The sequence below is a fragment of the Vanessa cardui genome, chromosome 12, assembly GCF_905220365.1.
Source record: "Vanessa cardui chromosome 12, ilVanCard2.1, whole genome shotgun sequence".
In the NCBI taxonomy this organism is placed as follows: Eukaryota; Metazoa; Arthropoda; class Insecta; order Lepidoptera; family Nymphalidae; genus Vanessa; species Vanessa cardui.
In genome coordinates this window covers 1,928,151-1,951,452 of record NC_061134.1, presented here as the reverse complement: position 1 = coordinate 1,951,452, position 23,302 = coordinate 1,928,151, and the positions used below count along the sequence as shown (strand labels likewise).

General features: G+C 31.6%; 1 protein-coding gene across 2 annotated transcripts in view; it reads left to right on the top strand.

Moving 5' to 3' along the window:
- Positions 1 to 4,651: 4,651 nt before the first annotated feature.
- LOC124534020 (formin-like protein) overlaps positions 4,652 to 23,302 on the top strand; it is an 80,952-nt gene continuing 62,301 nt past the window's right edge. The window contains exon 1 of one of the 2 annotated variants that reach the window (XM_047109641.1): positions 4,652 to 5,028. In XM_047109641.1, coding sequence (XP_046965597.1) covers positions 4,876 to 5,028 — 153 coding nt within the window. In that variant the 5' untranslated portion in view covers positions 4,652 to 4,875. The remainder of the gene's footprint in view (positions 5,029 to 23,302) is intronic. The other variant, XM_047109640.1, reaches the window with a different exon arrangement.

Here is a 23,302-nt window from a genome sequence, read left to right as displayed (position 1 = left end):
CAATAATATCGGTACAAACAAAGTTTCCTTATTGTTGTCAACAATATACGCGCTCAAAAAGTCGAGACGTTTAAAATGTCATATAGATCGTTTCAGTCAAACCGCCATAAATATGGTTACAGTCATCTCGCCAATGGTATCCAAGCATTCTAAGTGTTCAAAAATACGGAACACATTAGAAAACTAGCATATTGTAGACATAAACGGCTTTCCAAAGATGAAAACCTCTTTAATATTGTTTACATGTCATTCTTTTATTTGTCATTGCATGTCAATTTTCTATCAGTTATATCAATATCAAGTGCAATATTAAAGTAAGTAGCAGTATTAATAGCGTTTCATGCTTTAATGTGTCTACATATCGCATTAGTGACACCACAAAACATCAAATAATATTTTTAAAGAAGGAAGGTGTCTCCGTAACAGATATTTTATAGAGAATTACTTGAAAGGTAATAGGGATCAGGAGTTAATTTCGATTTCGATGCCGATGAACCTGCTTAACCTAACCTAAACACGATCGAGAACTTGTGGGGCAAATTGGTTCAGGTACGGGGCAGTGCGCGAGCAAGAACCGCCGCAAATTTAAGGGCTCACGTCGAAGAAATTTGGGAATCCATGAGAGTAACAATTTTTGCTACAATGCGGTACAATGAAAGCAAAGACGTCTTTCTGGCGTAATTCTAGCAGACGGCGGCTATACACGATTTTTGTTAAATAAATAAAAATAATTAGAGCTAAAAATGTTTGTTTTTTTACATCCGACGACAGTTTTTAGTGTTCTGTGCGTTCGAAAGTACTCATTTTGTCGTTAAAATGGAATGTTTTCATTTTAATTAGGTGTACAAGTAAAATTAAATACTTATTTCAGTATAAAAATTGCAATTTATTTTTTGACATGAACATGATATAGCATAATAGATAAGCATTTACCAATTAATGAAAGGTTCGCAAACCAGCCAACTCCATTTCACATTCCGTCAAAAGTATTTTTTCGATTCAGTTAGTCAACATACGATTCTCGACGATATTCCCAAAATAACAATTCCAAAATTATCAGAATTTTCTGTAAATAGCATTTCGTATTTTTTTAATATTAAATTTAATATTATGATGAATAAAGTGCTTCCCGAAAATTTTACTCATATAGATTAGATTTGGCTGGTTTGGGAATCAATTGTTGTAAACGGCTATGCACGATTTTTTTTAAAAAACAAGACATCTGTGACCTCGCGCTTAAAGTGAAATGGAAAGCAGTAGTTTCTATCTCTTTCATATTATGCACAAAATATTTCAATAATAATTGATGTGACAAATTGTATTTAAAATATATAGCAGTAAAGTATATTTTTCTAATGTGTTCCGTATTTTTGAACACTTAGAATGCTTGGATACCACTGGCGAGATGACTGTAACCATATTTATGGCGATTTGACTGAAACGATCTATATGACAGTTTAAACGTCTCGACTTTTTGAGCGCGTATGTTGTTGACAACAATAAGGAAACTTTGTTTGTACCGATATTATTGACTTTTTGGTTGCGTCTAATTATTTGAATACCCTGAGTGTCTCTAATTATTTGACGCTGACTGTACTATGTACCAGCTTGTATCTAAATCTTAATAACTCGTAACAATAACATGACAACGTACAGAAACTAATATATTCGTACTAAGAATCGATAATATTTAAACAACACGTATAACACAGAGATTAATAAATCAAATACTTAATAATCGGCATAAAACATAAATCTATGCTAAGAATTAGATGTTCCACAAGGACCAATTTTAGGTTGTTTTCTATTTGTAGTAATAATAAATTATCTATCTTTTTATGTTAAAGGTATTTGTGATGTAGACTTGTTTACTGACCATAATTTACTGGTGTTTAAAGAAGACAGGAAAAATCAAATAGGGACGATGCGATATTTTTATGTTTGTGTTTATTTTAAAGGACTTCATATAGGATAGACTACAAGTATATTAAAAATCTAAAATTTTTGGTGATTGTCACTGGCCCACTGACCGTACTTGTCCTCACTGACTTTCATACTTGTGCATTTTTCCTCGACCTTTGAGATACATTTTTGTAAAAATTTTAAATGGGACTATCGATACTCCGAAAAAAGGCCTTGTTGACGTGTGTTTTGTGCCAATGTATTCATATTCATCTACTTCAAAAAAGTTGAACCAATTTTGACACAAAACTGAGTCAAAAGTGGTTTCAAGCTGAAAAGAGGAATTTGGAGTCTGCTCTGACAAACTCAACTTCCATTTTAATTCGAAAAACGCAATTAATTTTCGTTTCAATGTTCACTTATTTACAACTATAACATCAAATAAGTAGTCATAACAGGAGTGACGTCACTAAATGGTTCACGTTACTTTAATTCGTAATTATTGTTAAAAAAGATAATATCAAATATAAACCGTGCAGTGGGCCTCCTTTTATACCTTTTTAACATTTTAATACCAACATTTTAATAAATGTTACTTTGCATGTTCCCTATTATGACGATGTGAACAGTGCATTAACAGATACGCGATTGGTTCACAGTAAATAATTTAGTTTCGAATGCTCAAAAAACAAAATATATAGCAAATGTTAGAATATAAAATTTTAGTGTATCATTATATAGCATTAAGCTCTTAACATCAATGGTTTTATTATTTATTGTCATTTGTCTCCAACAAGAAGATTCAGCTCCACAGTGTACGCGGTAAGTAAAGTTCGATAGGTAACTGATATCGATAACGATCATCTAGTTCATTTTATTTTTTTCATGTTATTATGGCATTTGGCTTATTACTTAGGGGTAACGCTAGAGATGGGTCTATTTTTATTTTACAAACGAAATATTAATATTTAGTAGCTGAAGACTCCACTCGGAATGGTTTTACCAAATTAGGAGTATTCAATGTTGCTTGACAGAGAGTACAGCAGGATATATTGTATTTATTTAAAGTACACTTTAAATACTGGAAAAGAGAAACTACTGAGTTGCTTTCCGGTTCTTCTCGGTAGAATCTACATACAAACCTGGTGGTATCTTTACTCAATATAGTTTTGTTAAATGATTCATAATTTTTTTGTAAAGGTCTACTTCAATAAAGTGTAATTTGATTTTAATTTGCAGCTGTATAGGCAATGGGAATTTTAAAATCGTTTTTATAAAAACTGTCAAAGTTAATTTTAATATAAACCGCAGTCTGCACATGCTATTAAGTCATTAACCACTTTACCAATTATTTTTTTAACACCAATTTTGCTGTCACTTTAGTCGACAGCAAATTCGCATAATTCCATATTACAATAAGATACATGATCATCCTACAATTTGATGTTAGAGAAATTAATAGAAAAAATAATTATACCAAATTATAAAATCACACAAGACACAGCTATTTGGACGCTAGGGGAATTAGTTGCCACTGATGGTAAGGGGTGACAATGACACTGACACTGCATAAAATATAGAACGCTCCTAGTAAGGAGTACCTACTCTTAGTGTGTTTCAAACAATGGGATTTAAGACGTGATACGCCTTATGCATATAACTGGGGCACTTACCTTTCAAATTGGACCAATTATGGATCAGTGTATGTAGTAGCACTTACTCAGAAGGAAACGATATGGAGATGAGTTTCTGTCCAAAATAAAGTGTCATATATTTTTTTTATATTGAACAAACAACCTTACCGCATCCATAAAAATCATTTATTTTTCCGAGTTTTATAACAGATGAATGAAACACAAACAGAAAAATAGAAATGTCAAATTACCCGTCTTTCGTGCGCGGTTCGTTCGGTTTTCTACGTATAGTTTATTCCAATGGAAGTAGGAGAAAAGGTCAACAAATCTTAGATTTACGCAGATAATACTGTAACGCATTAACGTATTTCATGTGATTTGCTAATAACTCAGCTATACGGCGCTTTACTAAGGGTTTCTGATTTATAATTATTTCCACTTTAATTTAGTACAAAATTCCAGCAACTGTTGCCTCGAAAATGTATAATACACCATAATTGCATGGTACAAAACAAAGTCGCTTACCGCTTTTTGTCCCTGTGTATGCTTAGATCTTTAAATTTACGCAACGGATTTTGATGCGGTTTTTTAAATAGAAAGGTTTTTGTATATAAAACATGGACGATGTAGTGGAGAATTAAGAAATAAATTGTAGTATATTTAGTATCAGAATTGCAACCCTTCGAAGCCGAGGCTGGTCGATAATAAATAATAGCCGCAATAACAACGTATGAGTACTTACCACATTACCGTAACATATTTGTTAAACGTGGTCGTTTTTAACACGATAATTGATTTATTTAATTATATTTGTAAATTATATTTACATTTAGTAACTTTACATTTCAAATGTGGCGCCTAAAGCGCTTGATAACGTTCTGAAATATCCAAATAAGAAAATATTTTTAAATGTGACCACACGACTATTATTTAGTTATAATCTTACGTATTTTTTGATAAAACTTTCAAGGACTGTTTTTTCAATGAAATATAATATTTCAGAATCAAACAATGTTTTAAACTATTTAAATTTATATTTAAAAGAAACGTTACGGAACGTACTGCTTTGTTATTGGTGGGACGTCCGTCAAACATTGGCCTCATATGCTGCTAACTTCGCACTTAAAGCCACAGCCCGCATTCATTTGTGGACGTGATTTGCTTTTGCTTTTGTATGTTGCGGTTTTCAGTTTGTTGATGAGTTCGGTACAAAGCGCTCGCTAGTTAAAGAATGTGACTTGTATAAAAAAGGAAACGTGCTTCAGTGTTGTTTTCAGTGATAAAAATGACCTGATGTAATTGTCGTGCTTGATGGTGTCTAATAAGTGTTTTGTGTAAAATGGGTTTGATAACGTCGAGGGATCAGACAATGCTAGACGGGCCGGTCGGGACGACCAAGAGTCACCATGTACGGCAGCCGTCCACCAGGAACCGAACCAAGCCTCCGATGCCGGATAGAGATGAATTGGAGAGTCGATTCATCAAAGTTTTGGTATGTAAAAACAAAATTTACCGGCACTTTTGTTTACAAACACTACTAATTGTTTACGGTTTGTGCGACATTGTTAATAAAACGTCGCAACGATGTTTTTAAGTAAAGTTATTTTTTAATCATACAATGTAAAGTGTGATTGACTTAAAATCGCATAATATTAGTTGCGTTCTTTCATTGTTTACACTCATTGAGAACACACCCAGTTGTGTCTATGGCTATTAATTGGGCAAGTGTATGCTAGAAAACAAAGAAGAATTACGACCGTATCCAACTAACTGAGCTTTTATTTATCTAAAACATGCTTATAAGAATTAATTCTATCGTCATAGTGTATATATTTTAATAACAACAAACTATTCGTGAAAAACATAGCACGACAATATTAATAATAAATATGAGGCATATATTTTAAAATAATTAATGAAATTAGTCATAAAATTAATATAACACTACAATGTTAATAATAGTTATACATTGAAAACACAGTTTTCCTGTTCTAACACTACAACTACTATTGTAGAATATGTAGTATCCGTTTTCTATTCCAAATATCCTGCACAATATCTTATCAATGCGTTTGATATAACATTGTTACTAGTGAATGAGAGTGCAACGGCATATTAAGATAACATCCGAATGTTTCATTTCCTGCTTTATCTATTATGTTTGTCGGTGAATGAATTTCTTCATAAGAAGTAATGTGATATGTGAAACACATTTTGCTCATCAATTAACAACATTTGTTTGTATAACTACTCAAAGGAGTCAGATAGTTGGATTACAGGTTGATCTGTATCAAAATAACTAGGTATACTAATAACTTATTAATTATAAATGAGAGTTGACATCTTAATAAAATATGTATACTCCAAATGATCTTCTTATATATATATTTATTCTTACTATACGTTTGATATTGATTGAACATATGTTAAATATGTCTGTTGATAAAATAAACTTTCAAGTATTTTTTATTAACTTTTATGCTACATTGTACTTAATAAAGAATGGAATATCAAAGCAAAACACATTTGATTAAATTGCAAGAAATATTTAAAACTTCGAAAAATAAAATATATTCCATAATATTTAAAAACTTGATTATTTACCATTTATGTACAGGTATATAAATAAATATTTATTATCAAATAAAAAATATAATTCATTTGCATATGGGAATACAAGTTGGTTTTTAAATTGGGACACTGTGGATTTACTCATTTACAAAATATTGGAATTTTACAAAATATTATGTCATATTAAATTGTCATGTTAATATTAATTTAACTACGAGTCTATACTAGGCATGATAAAAAATTTGACAATTTTCTGTTACAAAAGTTCTCTAATTTCTTTCGTCTATCCCGAAGGTACCTTTTGAATGATAATTTCTTTCAAACACATAAAAAAAGATGTGCTTAATTTTAATATTTGCACGTAAATCAAATTAATAATATATTGCAATATTGTATTTTCCATGATATAAGTTGTTAACTCATCGTCTAATTTTGGGTTGACTATAAACAGGATAAATGTTATTTTGTACAAGCTTTCTGACATTAATAAGCAAATTACAGTAAGTTGGTCATCCATGCGTCACATTTGTGAACTGTACATTAGGGTCAATAAGGGACCTTGGCTTTAATCACTCGGTATTTCTACTTTATACCAACTCTAGTTAAAATCCTATTAGATCTAGTTTTGGTAATTGATATGAACATTCTTAAGTCAAGTCTACTAAAATTTGCTTTTATATTTATAATATATATGAATATTTTAAATATGAAAGTGAGTTTATTTGTTATGCTTTTAAATGTTAATCACTCAACCGATCATCATGGAATTAGCATACACATTGTCAGGGGTAAGGAAAGGATATAGGGTACCAGTCACCTGTCCCTACCTTTTCAAAGGTGGGCGAACCCGTGGGTAGAAACTAGTATATACTGTTTTTTGAACTGCCTACTTAATACAAGCAACTAGCTTTTCGAAAAAACATGACAAGTATAAATAACTAGTTTGTATTTTTTAATTAGGCAGTAAGTTCAGTACTTAAGATTTTGCAGCCATGGTGTTTTCATTTTCATTAAGAATTAAATAAGTATTCATTTATTTTTATTTATTAAATAAGTACCTATATTTTAAACGAATATAAGAATATATCCCAAAGGACAATTGCTATTATTCATTGATGGACTATTTTTTTATGTCAACAGTACCATACTGTTTTATTCCAACAATGTACCATTGCCATAAAAAATTATTTAACTCGAATTATATAATTTACCACAGTAAACATCACATAATTGGGAGTAATTGTGATTTACAGTAAAAAAATAAGATTTTATTTTTCATTATCGTCAGCAATACGTAATCAACTGAATTATAATAAAAAACAAATAAGAGTTTCTCTAAATGATAAATCACAATGACATAACAAATTGTGTTAACTTTTAACGTTAACCGATTTCCGATTGCAGAAACAATAGGGTCATAATATTGTGACAATGTTGTTGTTTTGTCAGAATTTGATTTTTCTGACTCAGCGATAATGAGTCAATGCGACCTTGTGTACAGGGGCATTACTATTACGGTTTTAATTGATTGACCCCGCGGTGGCTTTTTAAATGAGGTAACATTGTACTATAGAGATTTATTCTTTATTCATTGGTATATACCCTATTCCAATGGAAGTAGGAAAAAAGTTAAACAAACCACAGATTTACGTTTTTCATGCGATTTGCTTATAACTCATATTGTGCATTCCTACTTTCACAATATACCTTTATTTATTATACATCCCTATTACACTTAACTATTTATTTCCACTTTAATTTTACTTTAAAAGGCGTTTGTTTTGCAAATCCGTAATTAATGAAATGGATTATTCAAGCTCAGGACTATTCGTTTCGCGTTAATTCCATGTTGAAAAGTTTATTTGGCTTTTGTCATCTTGTGGTTTGAATAGGGCTTAAAACCAATCAAGCAAGAACTGAGTTGTTTTTTTCAGTCAGTTTGTCAAAGTAATGAGAGAAAAAACAATCACCAACATGTACAGACTTATGCTAATCGGGTTGGATTAATAGAGGCAGTTGAGGTTAACTAATTTCGAAGCCTTTGGAGAAGAGACGTGAGATATGTCAGAGTTGTTACGTTGTATTACATTAACTAAATTAGACGATGCTTTAATTTTTTAATTACTATTGGTCAAATAGTTATTAAAATTTCTCATAATAATCTTAAAGAGGGAAAACATGCGATTATATTGATAATATCGTCGCATATTCAAGGAAATTCAATATTCGCGGAACGAAACGTATAAAGTAAAGAAAAATATTAGTCGTTAACGTAACGGATAGCTAATCAATCGTGTGCATCTCTATGCGTTCTGGTTACCGATGGGTTGCACTGGCGACCGTCAGCCGATCGTCTCAGTTGGCCGCACGCCATCATTGTTCGCTTTTTATTCGACACTGATGTTTGTAGACAACCGGTGAAAATACATACCTGTACGTTAATTCTAAATGGATTTCAATTAATCGCTAATAAACCTACTTTTAAAAATAAGATATAATTCATATCGTCAAATAGTCCCGAATTATCGTACATATAGAGTAACTTTCACTTGAATAAAGTTCGTTATTGGTCGCCAAACAGGTAAAGAATTAAATGTGTCTCATTAAATTCTTTTCTGTATTGTATTTTTAATTTAAAAGATTAACGTGCATATAATACTTAATTAAATGAAATATAATTTCGATGAAGGAGGCGGGCCCCAACACTTACATTGTCTAGGGGCCTATACGTAGCTTTATCCGGCGCTGGTTAGAAGTGCAATCTTCAATGGTATCATATTATATATTTCTATAATCTCTATAATAAACATCAGCATTTTATGACGTTTTCATATATTTTGAACACATGTCCTGTGAACCGGGGATCTCACTTTTTTATCAACTCGGTCTTCATGAATTAGATCTTTGTTTATGATAATATTGTATTTGTGTGAAGTTGACACGAGTCGTAAATTTCAAAAATGTAATAAAAACTCTTTTGTTAAGATTTTTCCTTTTGTTATTAACTGTCTCTCATCGATCGTAAGGGACAAAAAGTGCATTAAATGCCTCCAGCATTCCGTATCAGCGATCAGAGATCATGTATTCGATACGCATGCGTAATGCTGTTTGCTTATGCTCGTGCAGTGCACATCAGCTGATGATGAAACGCGATAAAATATTGTTCCGTTAGCTTCATAGATTAAGTATTTAAAATTCATAAGCGTAATAATATTGTGTATAGTTTAACCGTGTAGTCTAGATCACTTGAGATAGGCTATTGTTAATTATATGTCCAGTGGGTGGGACACACCACATCTGTTACTCCTTCATATGTAGCCTTTCTCAATATATAGACCTATCTAATACAAAAATAAATAAGCGAATCGTATTGGTAGTATGATATTAGCGAGTTTTAACTACAGTTTTATAATTCTTGTGTAAATAAATCTGTCAAAAGTCATTCTGAGGAAAGGCCCACGCAAAGTAGGTTCAAAATATGAGGCCATAAACTTGATTAATTATATAAGTACATCAATTTAAACAAATTTAACATAACGAATCTTTAAGTTTTCGTTTAGTATTGTTTTATTGGAAATTAACAGACCGTTCTATTTGTGTTTAGTTAATTTTAGTTTTAATCGAATTGTTAAATCTGTTGTTATTTGTATTCGGTGTTATATGTAATAGAGTCCAGTGCGTAAGGAAGTGGATCCATTGATAGAATCCCCTCATAGCTAACGAGTTCATAGCGCGATTTCAAAATGGACAATGACAGCACAGGATATTACATAAGCCGTTTCTGTTGTCAACAACATTTCCGAGACTGTTCTAGTTCTATTTCATATAATATGTTATAAAGGCATAATATATTTTTAATAAACAATTACACATTTTTAATTATTAATTGGATTATATTTATACGTACATACTGTAGCAAACCACGGCATATCATGTGTACTATGCTTTGTTTATAATTTATCTTCCTATATTTTAATACAATATGCCATTGATCTACACGTGTTAGATCACACAAATAAAAGTTAGTTATCTTATACTTACGGATTAAGAGGGAGGTAAAACGTTTGGAAGTTTGTGTTTCATAGATTCAGTTCAGTTAATATTCTATAGGTACAACTAAGAGTAGATCAGGGTACTAATTGTACTAATAGACAGTTTATCGCAAACGAAATCGAAACGTAACCGTTGTCGTTTAATTGTATACCCTATTCTATAAACGCATCGATCCAGCTGATCTACCGGACGGTATATAATTGGGATCATATCGTACACGATATAAAGAAATCGGATCGGTACTCAGTTACGATTAAAATTTTTTATTTAGAAAAAAGGTTTTATTTAAAGATTAGTTGGATTTGGATCGGAATAAAATGTTTCCAAGTTTTAGTTGGGATAAACTTCAAACATGTGTGTGTGTGTATATATGTTTATTATAATATAGCAATATACCGGTATTGTATTAAAATATTCAAACATAGCCATCAGTGATGGTCAGTTTTACAATTGAAACACACACACACACAACACACAGTTTTCCCATTGCGTACGGCTAAAGCGATTAGTTTCGGTGCGGCTCGAATTGACAATTCTCGGTTGTCATTGAAAGCCATAATATCGGTAAGTGAGCTCAAAAAAGTGGCACGCGTTCGGCATTACATCGCTTTTTGTATGTTTCTGATCTTCGAGATGGAATACGATCTGAGGAAATAAATTGTTGATAATTATATTAAGTTTGTGTCATCGTCTTGATTTTCCATACATACATATCTTCCTAAGTTGACAGTGGCAAGTTGAGGAGCAACAGTAAACTTGAGCTACATGCGCTATAGTACCAATATAAGTTACATGTGAAAATATACGGTAGAATGTATGACCATATAAATAAACAAGATCTTATTTCCGACTAGTTGGAAAGTATTTTTAAAAAAACATGGTACCTAATTTATCCAAAATATAGTTAAACACCTTAAGACTATCGCGTTACAATATAAATCTGTATTCTTATTATTCTTCTCTATTGCCCGACGAAAAGATGTACTGTATATGTATATATATGTATGTCGTGGTCACGAGCGCGTGAAGTAAAAGAAATAAGAAATTAAAAAAACATTTTACAACAAGCAATTATGTAATATATCTATTAATATGTAAACAATATTTTATACTCTAGTTAATAATGCCAACAAGAAAAGTGTTTTATTTTTTTATAATGTAAAAATTGTCGTGATTTATTAATATATAATGAAAATGTTTGTTACTCTTCTTACGTTTCTGGATATATTTTTTCTGTTTGTTATTATACATTTTTAAAATAAAACGTTTTTCTGTGATGGTCAATGTGGTCTATAAATAATATTTTAGTATCCTCAAAACATCTGACTATTACTTATTTTATTAGCGCTTTATTCCTGCGTGTGTCAAAATGGTGTACGTAGATTTACGGTTTAGGTGGCTTATTAATAATTTGCTTTTAATATTATATGATGTAATTACTAACTATGAATTAATTTGTCATTTTACGTACCTACTCAAGTTTTGATATTAATTTATTTTAGATTGTAATAGAATTATAAGCTTATAGCTAAGTAATATAAGGGATAATGGAAGATGAGAAAATGGACGTGTCAGTGTATTATATTTATTTTAACTTTATTTAGTAGGACTCGGAAAGTTGTTGAAAGTTTAAGTGTGAGTTACAGCAGTTTTGGGCGTCAAAGTTGTTGAAACTTTCAACAATGATATAGTAGAAACATTAATACAAAAAGTTTGAACTTATGACGAGCCTCTGTTCATCGTTTGTCAAAATAGAAAATTGGGAACTTAACATCATTTTTATCTAACGTTTATTGTTATCTCTTCTTATAAAAACTTGTGTATAAAAAAACTATATATAAATCGATACAGATAAAAGAGTTAGCTCTTTTATCTGTATCGATGTATACTTTTCTACTGTCAAACTATATTTTTAGTTTGGCAGTTTTATCACATGACTTAAATATTATTAAAAAAAAAAACAAATGCAAATTCATACACATTTAATAGCGAGTATGTTAGATTACTAAAGGCGAACGCTAGTTAATAGAAATGTATGACGATTCGTAATAAAAACGTTCATGATGTTAGTCTGTGTGTGATCTGTAGTTGAGCTTTGTAACGATTTCATTATTACTATAGATATTCGAGATAAACATGTCATTAAGCGCGTCTAGCCTTACGGAGATTATTGCAAGAGCTACAGATTCCATTATCTGAATGGTGATCACAGATAACCATAAAATCGAACGACATAAGAATGTTTGTTTTATGACTTAATTTAATTTTATTACGCTTTCAAACGTATTGACTTTATAATGTAAAAGTAGAGATTACTGACTATATTCATAATCTATGCTAATATTATATATGCGAAAGTAACTCTGGTCAGTCTGTCTGTAGCTCTTTTATGGCTGAACCGAATGGACATAGATTTTGTATACACATGCAGTATGTTACTGAATGTTTGGATATATTGATTTTTGTTACTTAATCACGCCAAAAAGGCTTAATATATCTGCATTATGATGAGTACAGAGATTAATATAGCAATAAGCCACTTTATATCCTACAAAAATGATTATTTCGAGGAAAGATCAAGGAGAAATGAATCGATTTTAATGGTTATTTCATCATCAGAAACCTCATTTATTCTAGTAACTTTGGTTGTATATTATTAGTTAAGATATTCTGAAATAATGGTATTTAACAAGCCAAACAGAAAGCCCTACCGAGCTGCTTTATCTAAATGCGTGCTCTGACCAAATAGTATACAATACATAAAAATAACGTCAGTAAATCTAAAACCAAGTACATGAAACATATATCTCTTAATTACTAAACCGCAATATCGGATTTTATATCTGATATAAGTTGAAAGTACAGCGAGAAATTACCAATGAATACGGATATAACTTGAAAAGTAAAATGCGTGCCGCGGTTTCAATCCTTTGCTTTGCAATCCAACAATCTTAATACTGAATTATTGGTGCCTTTTTATGGAATAGCTTGTTGGACGAGCATATGGGCCACCTGTTGGTAGGTGGTCACTATCGCCCATAGACAATGACGCGGTAAGAAATATTAACTATTCCTTACATCGTCAATGCGCCACCAACCTTGGGAACTAAGATGCTATGTCCCTTGTGCCTGTAGTTACACTGGCTCACTCACCCTTCAAACCAGAACACAATAATTATGCGTACTGTTGTTTAGCGGTAGAATATCTGTTGAGTGGGTGGTACCTACCCAGGCGGGCTTGCACAAAGCCCTACCACCAAGTAAAATCTTAATAATACTAATAATAACACCACTTTAACATGACTCGCGTCAAATTTGGTAAGATTTTCGTCGCAAACTAAATGCTATGTGGAAAACCGCGGCCTCAGCTAGTTCATAATAGTTCATTTAAAATCAAATCAGAATAAACTCTATTCAGAAGACTTTTACGAGCCCGTTTGAATCGTCATTTTACGAGAATATTTGAAATTTAAATTAATTACATCTATTCATAAATATTATTGCTAATTGAATATTTTTATGACGTCATTAATTTTAGACGCCTTAGATGCCTTTATTGCCTGTTATAGTATCTGAATAAGTACCAATAAAAGTAATCTCTTTAGTTAATAAATAAAATTAAACACAATTATTGTCTCTTTAAGTCTATTATATTAATAACAGTTTATTATTTACTGTTTGTCAGGTTATTTAAGAAACAGTCGTACAATACAAAAATATTAAAGTAAATATGACTATGAACTGTCTTTTACCATTTAAAAGAATTACTAAAAATACGCTAAAAAGCCAATAAATAGATTGAAAAAAAAGTAAACTCAGTCAGGTGTAAATTTTTATTCCCCTATTCACATATTATTACTGCATGTTATTAATCTTTACCGGCATGCTCATTAAACTTTAACGCGGTGCATTTGAGAATATGTCTGATCAAGGCGTTTTATACATCTCACGATACCACCTCTAACGAGTCGTGTGACAAGATAACTGATTCCAGTTGATAACTGTATAATCCTATCATATAATATTCTATGCTTAATTGCTAGTCGTTTCTTGGTTTAATTGATGATCATGGCTAATCATAAAAATCTATATATTTATGGACGTGCATTTCATTTAATGTCTTATTCCAAGAAAGTAGCTAAACATTATCTATTTAGCGAATATAATTATGTTTTTATGTTATCGTAATATATTTATCCAACCGACAGGTTTCACACACATTTATAAAAGTACATACATAAACACAAATTAAAAATGAAAATTTGTTCTTCAATCGAACCCAATATGGTTTGATCTTTCATTCACCGGTCAAGATTGGCTTATAGTAAGTACTTACAGAGTGACCTTTGTAATCTAATAGTAATTTCCTTTAATAGTCTTTTTAATATTTTCCTTACCAACATTATCTCGATAAACAAAAGCTAAAATTTCTCGTGAATTTGTCACATAAATGTGTTTATAAAACTTTTAATGACTTTATATTAAGAAATTAATTAAAACACCGCGGCTTCCTTCGTCCAAATTGCTTACAAAACTCGAAGAGAATTGTCGAATGTAATTACTGAGTCCGTGCATCGAATAACAAAAAATGTAATTAAGATGTCTTCATCGTACATTCGAATAAAATACATTTTTACACATACAAATTCTTATATCGTCTGAAAAGCCTTTTTGATATTTGTAAATATAACACGATTACGCCACAAAAAGCTAAATATATCTGGAAAAAATTGGACATATAGATAGATTATAGTATAGATGTGGAATGTCATATAGGGTACTTTTCATACCTAATAATGCAGAACATGACTTTGTATTTTTTAAATGTTAAAAAAGAGTAACTACTGAGTTTCTTGCCGATTCTTCTCGGTAGAATCGACTTTCCGAACCGGTGGTAGCTTCACTTAATTGTAAAATGACGATTCAAAAGTACTTGTAAAAGCCTACTTGAATAAAGTTTATTTAAAAAAAAGGGATGCTGATATATCATAACTGTACCGATGTAACCGCTTTAGGGTAATTAAAAAATGAAACTAATAATTAAATGTTTATATAATTTCTATATTTCCTTCTTTTTTGTAGACAAACAATTAACTACAGGGTCTGATTTTATTTAATACGTCTTTTATATTGCTGAATAATTTCTAGAAGAGTGACTACGAGTGTTATTGAATTTTATTTAAGATTATATTTTGAAGTAATGAATAAATATGTCAATAGCTTCGATGTTTATTGATAAAATCTACAATGTTGTACGGTGGCTGTGTAATTTACACACTTGACATCAAGTCTCGATGTCTTCTTTAACACTTATGTCTGCTGAAAAACTTGGAATCGGTTTGTAGGACAGACAACTCAACGATAACAATCGTCTCATCTTTTACGAGATATTTATTGAGAGAATTACGTCTAGACAAAAAATCAATTTCTGTATTTGTACAAATTGTGTTACATCAGATGTTTATTTATAAATAGTACTTAATAATCTGTGTTAATGGACATAATTCATAATAAGAAGAAAAAAGAAGTATACTGCTATTGCTACTATTACATAAAATGTATTAAAGATGTAGTATATTCTATTAAAACAAGATATAATGTTTTTTTATTTGTTTATATTCGAGAGCAAATATGTGTTCATTTTGGTATGGTTTAAAGCTATACAACTTGTATTGCAAAGCAATACTTTATGAATTTATGTTAAGTGCATATTGCAAGTATTGCATTGTAATACGTCTCAGGTATCAATGCGAAACACAATGTCTATAACTATGAATTATAAGTGTTTTGAAATTTTCTCGGTGTATTGGAAAACGACGGTGAACGCGTTATGTAGATGCACGCCAGGTGTCAAGGAATGCAGCGCGACCAGTGGTGCTCGGCTAGGGTGACCATTTTGACAGATTATAGAAAAAAAGTAATCGTCTATATTTCTATATAAATATTATAAATGTGAAAGTAACTCTGTCTGCCTGAATGACTGTCTGAATTTGATGAAATTTGATATGAAGCAATCTTGTACTCCAATAAAGGTAATAGGCTACTTTTTTTACCAAACGCATGACAAACAACGCCCTAAAACGCGAGCAAAGCCGCGCGCGCGGGGAAATATTAGTGTAAATAAATATATTGCATTACTTTTTTAGTTTTTGCGTTCGACTGTACGAACCCATGTTATTCTAGGAACGGTATGTCTATTAAAGATGAAAGATTTCGACGCTGTTGATCGATCATGAACATTTTCTCATAGAGGTTTTTATACTACATACATACCGTTCGAACTACAGCTATTCATTAATATATACACAGTAAGTACAGCGTTCATCATATAAATTAGCTAGTAGTTATGACGTTTTATTTTGAAGACATTAATCATGATGACCGCACGCAGAGTTATGTCACGCAGTCGTGTATAGTTGTTTCAAAGTGCCGACAAAATTACGATGAAAGTCCTCGTGTTATGCCTGATATTTTAATCCATTTCAATATTTGTATAAGGTAGATAAACTTATACCAATGTAAAATCATAGTAGTTTTTTTTACTGAAACCAAATCTATCATATAATATTATAAATGTGAAAATAACTCTGTCTGTCTGTCGATCTTTCACTGCCAAACTTCTGGACGTAATTTGATGAAATTTAGTATGAAGGAGATTTGAACTCCGAAAAAGGACATAGGCTACTTTTTTTGTCTAACATATGACAACCAACAGTGTGAAACGCGTGCAAAGCTGCGGGCGACCACTAGTGTTTCATAATTATACATGTTATTTACCATATCTCGAACAACCAACAACAACCTAGTAGTTGCATTTTGTTATTATAATATTATGTAAATATATTAAGAAATGTGATTATGAAAAAAAAAATATTGCCATTTAAATATTCTCGTTAATGTGGTCCTCCTACCCATGTTTCACTATTGCTTGATTAATAGAACCTGTACCGATACACGCGTGGCGGAATATTACAGGAAATTACATGCGCCATCCAACATAAATCTTCATGGTTTTGTCACGGAGACCGTACAATTCTATGGTATTTGATTTTTATCATGCAACTAGGAGAGCTATAACCTCATTACTTTTCAATCGGACACCAAGAACTTGCTAATGTCTTTAGTCTTTATTTCAGTCTTAATGATTGAGACATTATTTTTTTTTATTAAATGTAAGAGAACTAACTATATTTATTTTAAAAGCTGTTTGTTAAACTTACTATATACTGTTGTCATTGTAAACAGCGTCCTTTTAAATTGGTTCCACAGCTGTGATAATGATTATTGCAACTATATACCTTTCATTTCAGCGGAGACTTATATTGATTGACTGTTTTTCTTATTGGAATATACGTACAGTAGCAAGTACATGTATATAATTAAAGTGCCTTTAAAAGACAGTCGTAATTACTCGGCAGGTGCCGTCAGGTGATCAGGTGACGACACAGCATCGCTTTATAAATTCTTACTGATTTTGACGATGAGGAACAAAATTTTATTCGCCCGACCCGATGTTTGAACTGAGGTCCTCAGGCCCGGCTACTTTATAAATTATTTACTGAACCAACTAGGCCAATGGGTTCTTATATTCCGGTAAGATCTGTAACAGGAGCGGTCGTAAATTTGGGAGGCGTCATTTAATGTCTCAAATGGAAGTCATCATATTTCGTGATTACCAAGGCTGACCGACCTTTTTTAAACAATAGTAGTGTTTGTAGTTGATCAATAGTTCAGAGTTATTGAAATACGATTAGAGACGAACCTTCCAGATCAAGGTCAAACTAGAATTGAAATTATACAATTCTCGAAAACGGGTATAATAAACTTCTCATGGCACCAAAACGTAAGACACTGGTTACTGCGTATAATAATAGTCTCGTCTTTTATACAACATCTAAATAGTTAGTTAGGTATAGGCAAGGACTTTAGGGAAAAAACTCGATACGAATGCTCTTCTCAAAAAAAGAGAAACATCGATTATCGATACTTTTTTCTCTTTCAATGATTCAAAAATCGCGCCTTGATACCTTTATAGCTGAACAGTAAATATCGTAATAAAGTTATACGAATACTTCCGATAGTTCAACTTAATGGTAACAAAACAATTATGCAACGCATTGTTATCGCTATCTCCAACGATAACCTACATAGTAATATCTGTGTTATTCTCACGTTTATATCATAATTATTGTAACATAGACTTGACCCTGCGCACGCGCCGTGACGGTCTAGGCCGGATTAAGGTCATCTTTAAAACGTTGCGTTTTCTTGTTTATTCGTTGCTGTAAACAGAGGTTAAAATAGTTTTGACGTTACGCTGGGGTTATACTACTTGATAATTGTTACAGTGTTAGCTAGTGATAGCTGTTATCGTAATGTTATCATAAGATAGATAATTATGTTCTAATAATTAACAGTTTGGTTTCAATTGTTTGCAATGTAAATATTTGGACGAAAAGCTTTGCGGTTTTTAATCTCAATTATAATTGATTAGTCGGTTTTTCTGTTGAATTACTTAAGATTTAAGTTATTATTGTATTAAATAGTATTGATGTCTTATATAGTATTACAGCAATTCATATCGGTATTTATACATAGTTTAATTTAAATACTAATAGAAATCTAATATAAAAACTACCATTTTTTCGCGAATCCGTAATGAATTGCATAGAGTAGGTTTTATTAAAGATGTCAAGGCGTCACGGTAGCATGCGTAAGCGAACCCGTGGCGTCCATCGAAAGACGGTGAGGGTACCGCTGGTTATTTAGAAAGAAAGAAAGAAAGAACACTTTTATTTAGTGGGTAAACCCGGTGTACTTGGGCGCACTCGGCATCCAGGGCTCCGGGGAGTCACCCCCCCCCCACTTTCCATCACGCGGGGGAAGCGCGTAATGCGTTTTTCCAGCGAGAAAAAAATAAAATAAAAAATAAAGGGTATTATTAAAGATGTCGACCAATGGTATCGCGTTAATTCATTGTCTATGCTGTTTATTTTACTAAATCCCTCTTGTGGTTAGAAAAGACTATATAGTTAGTTCTTTATAGCGTCGTCGTTTTAGTCAGAAACCTTTCACTGCCCATATGCAAGTACATACTATAAACTTCATATGACGATTGTGCAATTATTTGCATAGGTTATCCTATTGCGCAAATTGTAATGTCAAAATGTTAGCTTTTAAACAATTGATTAAATTTTTAATTAATATTTTATATTTAAAAAAGTATATATATACTTTAGCTTTGATTTTTAATAATGTTAAATATTTAATATTGATGTATGAACGAAGATCGCCTTAGACACATTTCTATCGTATTTTTTTATATAGATGGGCAATGAACCACTTGATGGTCAGCGGTCACCACAATGCATAAACATTAGTGCTGTAAAAATTTTACTAACCATACCTTACATCACCAATGTGCCTGTAGTTACACTGGCTCACTCACCCTTTAAAACAATATGTGGTAGAATATATGAGTACAATGCGTACGTACCACCAAGTCAAGTGAATAGGTCCTTAAAAAGCAATCAATTATGACATATTGATATATTGTAATTTTCTCGCAGGTCAAACCTCTTAAATCTCTTCACCAGTGACTCATGCCCGCTTAAAATATACGAGATGATAACTTTTTGTATTCTTTTCACATACTGATACACAAATATACAACATCTTAAACAGGTCGTTGACACTGTTTGACACTACACACTACACTCTAGTTCATATAATAGCTATTATAGCTCTTATGACAATGCGATAAGGTTTCATATGCAGCGTTACTTTGTTATCTTATAAAGGACCCATCGTACAATGATTATTAATTCAGGTTTTTTTTTTATGTTCTTATAATTATTCTAATAGACCGGACGATCGATAGATTGATTTTTTTGTCGCGTTCAAAGAAAGTTTTGTCAAATTAAATACTTAAACCAGTTGGATGGTTCGAAAGTTAAAAGTTATTTTTTTTTTAACATGTAACTAACGATCATGGCTGTAAACTATTAGTGAAAGTAAAGCAACTTTCAGAACTATTGCTATAATAATAATTATTATTTTTTTATTGCTACCTTCTCATATAATTATCTAAGTACATTTGTTTACAAACCAATTCTTTACGAATATTATGAACGTCAAAGTGACTTTGTATGTTTATCTAATTAATGTTTTATTAGTCAACCGTCAAATCATTAAAATTGCCTATACGATGTTAGAGGTACAGTAGAGGCTTAGGTAACCTAACTGCTCTTCCCTGCCGAACATAAGCGAACCGGCTAGCGGAAACATGTTATGTTGTTATAGAGATGCTCCTCAAAATTCTTGGTCAAAATAACTATCGATATACATTATCGTGTTTTGAAACATCCCCAAGACAAAAAGCTACATAAAAAAACGCACTTCCCACGGTCTGGTTGTTGGTGACATTCAAGAATATCGTTTTACGCTCGGTCTAAGAACGCGGATCGGATCAATGAGCCGTCACTTGATAAGTTATGGTAATTTGTTCCATTTTAATAAAATAAACCAATATTTAAAATTTCCGTTGGATATTTGTTGACGAAAAATATTCGAAATTCGATTTTTGATTTGATTTTTTTTTTTACTTTGAAAATAGAAGGACTCGTATAATTGTGTTCTGAAATTTATGACCAATTTTCTGAGCAGGGAATGCTTTGATTAAACGAAACGGAATATAAATCGCAAAATAAATTGTTATCGGTAATTCAAATCATATAAAAATATATATTTACGATTAAAAAAATCAATCGTATAAAAATACCATATTCGTATATAATTAATGAGTCACCAAAATGCAGCGTATTTAAATAGTATAGTCATTGTACATTGTTATCTTTGTAATCGGTTTTCCTTTGTGTGAGATTTATGGGTTTGCGATTTGTTACGGTTTTTTGCGCAACTGTGTCAACTTTACCAAATGTCAGGTGATCGTTTAAAATGTCTCTAGAATTTAGTAAGTTTATCTTGACATTTGTGTTTATTTGGTGGTAAGATTTTACCAAAAATTTCAATAAACAATTCGAAATAAATAATGCCAATCTTTGATCATATTCATTTAATAAAATCTGACGTAACTGTGTACTTTACAATGACTTTTATATTTTTTTTCTGTGATACTTAATTATTAAAACCTTGATCGCTATGCCCAATTATAAAGAGAAGTTTAAGCAAAATACTAGCAGTAGTAAAAAGTATCATTACTCATCGAAACGTGCATACTTCGGTAGCTATATTACTATCATATATACAACATATCTAATTACCGAATAAAGATACGATGAAATATACAATTAGTTCTGCTGATTCTAATTCAAAACTTAACTAATAAAAGTTTTATGAAAGGGTATCGTTCATCAAATTATTTTTTTTGTAATTATCTTTTGCATGTTTTTAGTTAAATGAATAGGATACTATTCTCGTATAAAATTAATTAATTCCCTTACTGTACGTAGTCTTTAAATTATTCAAGTAAATAATTAATGAAATACGTAAGGAAGCTAACAGTGCTTGAATGAGTACAAGCTATCATCGTGACCAGCTGACCGACTGACGTCATCACACATGTGGCTGCCAGGCGACCTTTTAACTCTTTCCTTTCTTTGTTGGGAACCGTTTGAAGTGCATTTATACCACTGCGAGTTTAATACAAATGCTATGGCTGCGTTTTATTTAAATTATATTTTTAGATAAACGATTTCCGACTTGAGGATCACTCTCATATTATTACGAAAAAACATACCTGTCTCACTTGTTTCTCACTTTCTTTCATATTTGATGATACATTAAACAAGATTGTAATTGATACTACATTTATCAAATAGTTTGTCTTGATTGACTTTTAACGCATACCCGAAAATTATGAGTCTGAAGCTGGATTTCAATAATAGTTTATCTTATAATGCAATTACGCTTACGAAAATATTTTTGGAATTTTAAATTTAAGGGGGTTTAATTTACTTGGTAAGCACAGCTAGTAGTATTATGAGAGTGTTATCTTTAAAATGTATTTAGTAAACATTAGTAAGGGTACTATGGATTCTATTGGGATGAGATAAAGGTACGATTAATAAATCGAGACAGAAATAAAAATATGAGATATCAACATTCCTCTCGAATGCGTTGCGTGTCCGACGCGAACTTTTTCACCGATCAGCGGACCACTGGCTCTTAATACGACCATATTTGGCGCGTCGAAAAAAAGGCACGACCTTCGTGTAGTTTCGTAAACTGATGAAATAAGTTTAATCGTATTCAAGCTAATCGTTAGCATTGAAAGAGCTACTCAATGAAGTAACCAGAAATTCGATCAGAAAATATACCGCAGTCTCCGATTTACACGAGTTTATTTAAAACGTATCGTTTATTTTTATACTAGACACGTATGTATGGAGTCCACTCAACTTAATTGAAACCTGTCTCTGGATTCCAGACGTTGCTGTAACAAATTGTCCGCTAGCCAGCCGCAAGTTTATATTGCCTTTTTGAGATCTCGTTTAGATAGTTCACTGTTTTTTTTTAATTCCCATTGTCTTGTTTTTCTTCAATTGTTTTTTTTTTTTTCGTTTCTTTGCTAGAATATATTAAGACTCGTTAGTATGTTTAATAGCTCACGAGGTCGTAGATCCTAATGTCGTGAGTTCAGAGTTCAAATTCCAGGTCGGTACAATCAAAGTTATTGGGGTGAGATATTCTAAGTGGCATTTCGAAGTTGGAAGGCAGTAATGTAACATTACAACGCCTGCCAAAGGTTTCCGGTCGTGTCAGATCGAAATCCCATCGGTTATGTGAGAGTATTGCGCAAACACTTGTGTACTTATAATATGCTCTGAATAATGGCTGGTCACCCTTGAGAATGACCAATGAATGAAATCCTTTAGGACAGTATCAGATATATTTTAAACTTACAAATTATAATGTTGATACCGCAATATGGTTTCTGTTAATTAATTCTGCTAAACAGCCATGGAATGTTGGCAGTTATAAGTCAAGCCTACCCATATACACGCTAATGAAAATTACAAGTATCATGCGTCGAAATTAAACTCCATTTTAGTCACGTGACCCAAAATTCGTATAATTATCCCATCGCGTGAGTGTCTCCCTTTAATACGCAATTTTATATT